Raw genomic sequence first — 6,000 nt, forward strand, 5'->3', positions numbered from 1 at the left:
ATGCGCGTGCTACAACGTGTCTGTCTGACTACCGGAGCACCGGCACAAGCCGCTGTGCATGGCGGCCACCGCTCCGGCAGCAGGACACGTGACCTCCTCCTCCTCCTCGCGGCATCTCTAGGTCACGTGTCCTCGTGGCCCCGCCCCTCTACACACAGCGCTGCGATGCGGACTCCTCCCCGTCTGCTCGTACATCCTGGCCGCCGGCAGCGAGCACCGGAAGGTAACGGGTAAAGGGCTCGGCCACCGAGTGATTGGCGGAAGGTCCGCGCCCTCTTCTGCAGACCATCTGCGGCACAGTAAGTACTTGTGTGTGCGGTGGGGGATAGAGTGGCCACTTACCGCAGTCTGCCTGCTTGCAGTAGGAGTGCTGCTCTGGAGGATGACACTGCTGCTCACATTGTACTACTAAGTGAGACAGAGCCGTTTGCTTCAGGGACGCCCCACAAGAGCGTGTGCGTAAAACCTAGTGGTTCGCTGTCTGGGCAGCAATTTTGCGCTGCGTGTGACAGCGTATCTGACGCACGTATCCTGCGCAGGCTGCCTTTTAAAAAAAAAAAAATCTCTGGCTCTGTTGCTTAGCGACACTGCGTATGTACGCCACACATTCGCAGTGTAATTGTGTACATAGTGTTTAGTCTGCACCCGCAGAGGACAATTGGGCGGTGAAAAACAGAAGGTTCTTCATTCCGTGTCTCATACACAATAAGGGGGCAGTGCCAATCAGTGCCCTTCCACTGACGCCGGTCACCGCCGATTACAGGTGTGGCCATTGTGTGTAATACGCAGTACAGCTGTGCCTGTGGGCCGGCCTGATGTGCCTGCAGACAGAACGATTAGCGCTCAAATCATCCAAACTGACGAAAGTGAAAACGGTCTGACCGCGAGCCGACGACCAACGAGAGCCGATCGCTTTTCATTCATCGCTCAGTTTCTGCGAGCAGAAAAATGGCCGTTGCTCACTCTATGTAAACAGCAGTCGTCCCGTCGCTTACTTATACGGGAACGGAATGATCCTTGTTTTACGAGCCAACGATGTATCTGCCTGCCTAGACAGGCTGCGCGGGGCAAACGGATTAGTGGTGACGTCACTTGTTCAAGCGAGAGTCTGCTTGTCTAAGAGGACCTGGTGGCACACGGGCGGAGTCCTGCTTCTGCAGAACCTGCGGCGGGCGTCTGCAGCAATGTCTGTCCGTAGCATGCAATGCAAAAGTCATGGTTCCACGAGCGGAAATCAACTGCAATTTACACTTGCAGGGGAAAAAATCGTAGCATGCTCCATGTCAGAGCGTTTTCTGCACGGACGGCTTCCATTGAAGTCGATGGAAGCCGTCCGCTTTGCGGCCTATCTGGAATGAGAATTCTGGAAAGGTCTCGGATTCCACATCATCGCCCAGAGATGGCACAGGGACATCTGTACTGTGCATGTGTGACAGCCGACATATCCGCACTACAGAAGAAAGAGGACACGGACAGATACGCAGGGTCACCGTGCCGAATCCGTGTGCGCCCATGTGCATGCAGCCTAACGGTTTAATAAAATCGTTGGAGCAGTTTCATTTTTGCGCCGGGACCTCAGCCAGGGGGTCTGCCGAGGATCAGCTGGAAATACCAGAAGATAAAGCCCCGCATGCGGCACTTCTTAAAGCTGGGCGGAAAGTGGGCGGATCCCATTATAGTCAACGGGGTCCCCTCTGCGCTGCTCAGCTCCCACTTGTAAGGCTACATTGCTTGGTTTTTCTGGCTTCCCCCAGCTGTCAGCTGACTGGGCCGCTGCATCAATCTGTAATGGATTTCTTCCATTTGGAGGGTCTCAGGTTTACATAGCTGATTTCAGTGGTTCCAACCTTTTGGGGTCTCTGGACCACATTGGAAGAAGGGGAGTTGTTTTGGGCCACATATTAAATGCACTAACTATGCCAGGCATCCCCCCACGGCCCCCCATTGTCCATCGTCCCCCACAACCTCTACACTCACTTAGACCCAACTCCCCTATAAACTAAATGACAGAGCTGATGCAAGGAGCACCTCTCACTCTGCGCGGCTACTGGCGTTACTTAGGGGAATATATTATTAGTAGTAGTATTTAAAAAAAAAAAAAAAAATTGTATTATGTTAAAACTTTGAAAGGCTCCAGGTTATCACTTGGGTGGCTATAGCTCTCAAAGCTAAAGATTCAGGATCAAGGCTTCATATGGCGACTAAAATGGTCACCAATGCAACCAAGAATTTGCCAATGGCAACAACTTTTTTCAGTCTTGTCACTATTTGCAGCCGCCCCTGCCACCACGGCGGCACACCGTCTGACTTCAGTAAAAAAAAACAAGCTTTGCGTTGCATCCGGGAGACGTGATGCATGCATCCTGCATGAACTGCCCCATGGTGTCACGCTGCCTTCAAGCACATGGAGGATGTGGCGTGCTTCTGCCCCATCAGCGCTGGCCGTATATGTAATAGGAGATGCGCTCTGTGATTACTGCTGGCGTTGATGTGATGGGGTTTTGGTTGCTGTTTTCACTATGGATGGGCAGGCGCTCGGCTCCTGTGCTGTGTGTTGCCAAAAGTCCACATCAAAATCTGCCCCAAAAACCATGTAAAAATGAATATCCTGTAGATCTGCAACAGACGTCACCCCTTCAATTGAAACAGTGAAATCCGCTGTGGATCCTTGTCAAAATCCACACCAAATAATGCAGATTTTGGTGTAGATACTGACCAAAGTCCACAGTGCGAAATATGCTGCAGGTTTGTTGCGGATCCTCACTACCTGTGAACGTACCTTTTACATTTCTTGTTGTACATGGGTGGGCGGTATAGTAGTTACTTTCTTGTTGATAGGGGGCAGTGTTATAGTAGTTATATTCTTGTACATGGGGGGGCAGTATCACAATCTAGTGTTGCCTATTTATTCTAGACATGGCCCCAGTCTTGGGATGGGGAAGGCCAGGGAAACGATCTGACCTTGTTCAGGAGTTGTATAGAGCGGGGTAAGGGTAACTGTACAAGCGCTTTCCTAGGTTTTTATAACGCCTGTTGATCATTTTTCTATTTTCAGATTCAGTCATGCCTTCTTGTATCGTCAATGGCTGTATTCATAAGACTACAAAGAAGAATTGCAATGAGGATGGAGTTATAATGCACGCATTCCCATCTAGTCTCCGCAGAATAAAGCTATGGCTGAGAAGTATTGAAAAAAACAACCATCAGTACTTTGGGAACATCGATGCGTTGGCCGACAACATTTTTTATAAAAAGAATAACAGTTCTTTTCGGATTTGTTCAGACCATTTTGTGTCGGAGTGCTACGCTCCAGGGCACAGTAAGAGAAGAGCCCTGAGACCGGATGCAATACCCACCATCTTCTGCGCACCACTTACCTTAACTGCTCTGCAAGACACTATCCCTCCACAACATACTCCTTTCATGGTGGATGCTATCACACAGACGGATCCCTACACCAACACCGAGGACAAAGGTGCACAGTGGCCAGAATTTGAGTTCAATATTGGAGGGCAGCCTTGGAAGATAGACCACGACCATATGTACCACACGTCTACTGCCAAAAAATCGAATCGCTCTGTGAATGCTGGCTCCTATGTAACTGCTGAAGATAACCTCATGATTTACGGATTAAAAACACAACAGTCAACCCTGCTAAAAGAATCTGGGGTAACGAATGCCTCTCGCTGCTCGGCACCAACCCAGGACCACATGTCTCACTCATCTGTATATTCGGACCGGGACAGTTGCCTGCGTCAAGAAACAGTCGATGAGAGCTGCGTAAAAGAACGCAAATTTATAGTGTTCGAGTCGTGCCTTGATGTTTTGTTCGAGAAGATTAGATGTAACAATGCAGACTGTAACGCCCCCCTTATTCGGACACAAAAACATGTTTTGGGCTCCTACTTGTCTGTGACCGGTCAGTGCCGTCAAGGCCATATCTTTCATCTGTGGCACAGCCAGCCTACCAGAGGTGATGTTGCTCTTGGAAATGTTTTGAGTTCCGCTGCTGTGTTATTCAGTGGGTCCAATTTTCAGAAAGTTCGAGAGATGTGTCAATTATTGGGGCTGCAGTTCATATCACACACATTATATGCCATATATCAACAAAAATATCTGTTTCCTACGGTGGACATTCACTGGCAGCAAGAACGTCTAAGACTCAACGAAGCTTCCTTAGGCACTCGGATGTGTCTTGCAGGTAGTGGACAATGCAGGACTTACGAGAATGGCTCAAGGTACGGCCTTTACACTTTCCTTGATGTAGCAACCAAGAGAATCGTTGACTTTGAAACTGTTCAGGGGACGAAAGCGAACTCCTATGCGGCTTTGCAAAGGAAAGCATTTGTAAGGTGCTTAAATAGGATATTACAGGACGAGTTTGAGGTTGTATCTGTTGCTACGGACAATCATCCAAAAATAAAGAAGACTTGTGAGCAGTACTACAGGATCCGGCATGAGTATGATGTTTGGCAATATACAAAAAGCATAGAGAAACGTCTTCTAGCTGCCAGCAGGAAGGAAAATTGTTCTGTGATAGCAGACTGGATTCCCAGCATTAAGAAACACTTGTGGTGGTGCACCGGTACCAGCAATGGAAATGCGGAGGTGCTTCGCGAACTGTGGCAAACTCTGCTTCTGCATGTGACTGACCAACATAAATGGGATCATGGTGAACTGTACCATGCATGTGCACATAGACCCTTAACAAATCTTAAACGGCATTGTCAACCTTGGATACAAGAAAACTCTCAGCCGTATATTGCGTTGTATGACGTGGTAATGAATCCCAAAGTCCTCAAAGATCTTAATCATCTCTCTCAGTTTTTACATACTGGAGAAATGGAAGTATATCACCATTTTGTAGCAAAATACAGGCCAAAAAAGGTTCATTTAAAAATGGATGCATTAGAAGCTCGTCTTAGGCTTGCAGCATTGGCGCACAATGCAAATGTTCACAGACAACGTACCAAGGTGAATTCTATATGGCACGGTAAAGCTCCAATCGGAACACTGAGACGGGATCTGGTTTCCACACACAAAGCAACAATCTCAAAGACACTCTGTGGCTCTTCTACTAATTCGCACCTATTACCCCTGATGACCGATGTCTTAAAGTTCTTTGATTGTCGCCATTCAAAAGATCGTTCCTTGTGGACGTCCGTATTCAGAGACATGACAGAACAGAGGCTAAACAAAAGGAGTTATTAGTGCTATTATCTTTTTTTGTCTTATACACTTGAATACAATCACATTTTTATTTTTTAAATAAAAAAAAAAATAAAGAAGAGGCCTTTATTACATTTGTTACGTCGAAAAGTTATGGGATTCCAAACCACAGGCAGCATAAATCCGGGACAAGTATGCCTATTGCTACATGTATGTTTTATTCTTAGATGTTGCAGCGTTTAAGAATAAATGCACTTCGAAGTTTGAGGCTGAGCTCCGAGTCACCGACTGCTCGCCATCCACATCATGCAGAGGGACCACTCTCTGAACACAAGAGGAAAAAGCTCTCAGTCTTCATATTACGAGCCAGGGGAAGTCGATCCAGAAGTTAGCTTAGAGTCAAACTTCAAAGTGTATTTACTTTGTAATGCCATAACACGTCAGAATAAAACACACGGGACGGGGTAGTGAGGATACCCGTTTCAGATTCATGCTGTCTGCAGTTCGGGGCAGCGTACAACCTGGTGACACAGTCCCTTTACCAGAAGGTTCTTTAAAAAGTGCCTCCTGTTCCATGACTTAGAATTTCTTGCTTGAAGGAAGTTGAGCCTTATTGTAATTTTATTTGTAAGGGCGCATTAACGTGGGCGTATATAATGTTTACTACCTGTGCATATGAGCATTTGGTTTGTATTCATGCACCCAAAAAGCTCCATCTGATGTCCCCTTTATTTCCACTGTCTCCTGTCAACATGCATAACAAACGCAGTAAATCTATGCATGGAACACCCATATTCACTGCGCTTTTTTTACGCTGCTATTGACTTTCAT

General features: G+C 47.2%; 1 protein-coding gene across 1 annotated transcript; it reads left to right on the forward strand.

The window, feature by feature from the left end:
* Positions 1 to 172: 172 nt before the first annotated feature.
* On the forward strand, positions 173 to 5,280 carry LOC136627763 (uncharacterized). Its single transcript, XM_066603133.1, has 2 exons — positions 173 to 299; positions 3,056 to 5,280. The coding sequence occupies exon 2, from the start codon at positions 3,064 to 3,066 to the stop codon at positions 5,209 to 5,211; it is 2,148 nt and encodes a 715-aa protein (XP_066459230.1). The 5' UTR covers positions 173 to 299; positions 3,056 to 3,063; the 3' UTR covers positions 5,212 to 5,280.
* Positions 5,281 to 6,000: the final 720 nt, after the last annotated feature.

Source organism: Eleutherodactylus coqui, chromosome 5, assembly GCF_035609145.1.
Source record: "Eleutherodactylus coqui strain aEleCoq1 chromosome 5, aEleCoq1.hap1, whole genome shotgun sequence".
Classification (NCBI taxonomy): Eukaryota; Metazoa; Chordata; class Amphibia; order Anura; family Eleutherodactylidae; genus Eleutherodactylus; species Eleutherodactylus coqui.

Excerpts from the sequence above, each read along its gene's own strand:
- LOC136627763 (XM_066603133.1), top strand. The coding sequence starts at position 3,064 with ATGCCTTCTTGTATCGTCAATGGCTGTATTCATAAGACTACAAAGAAG.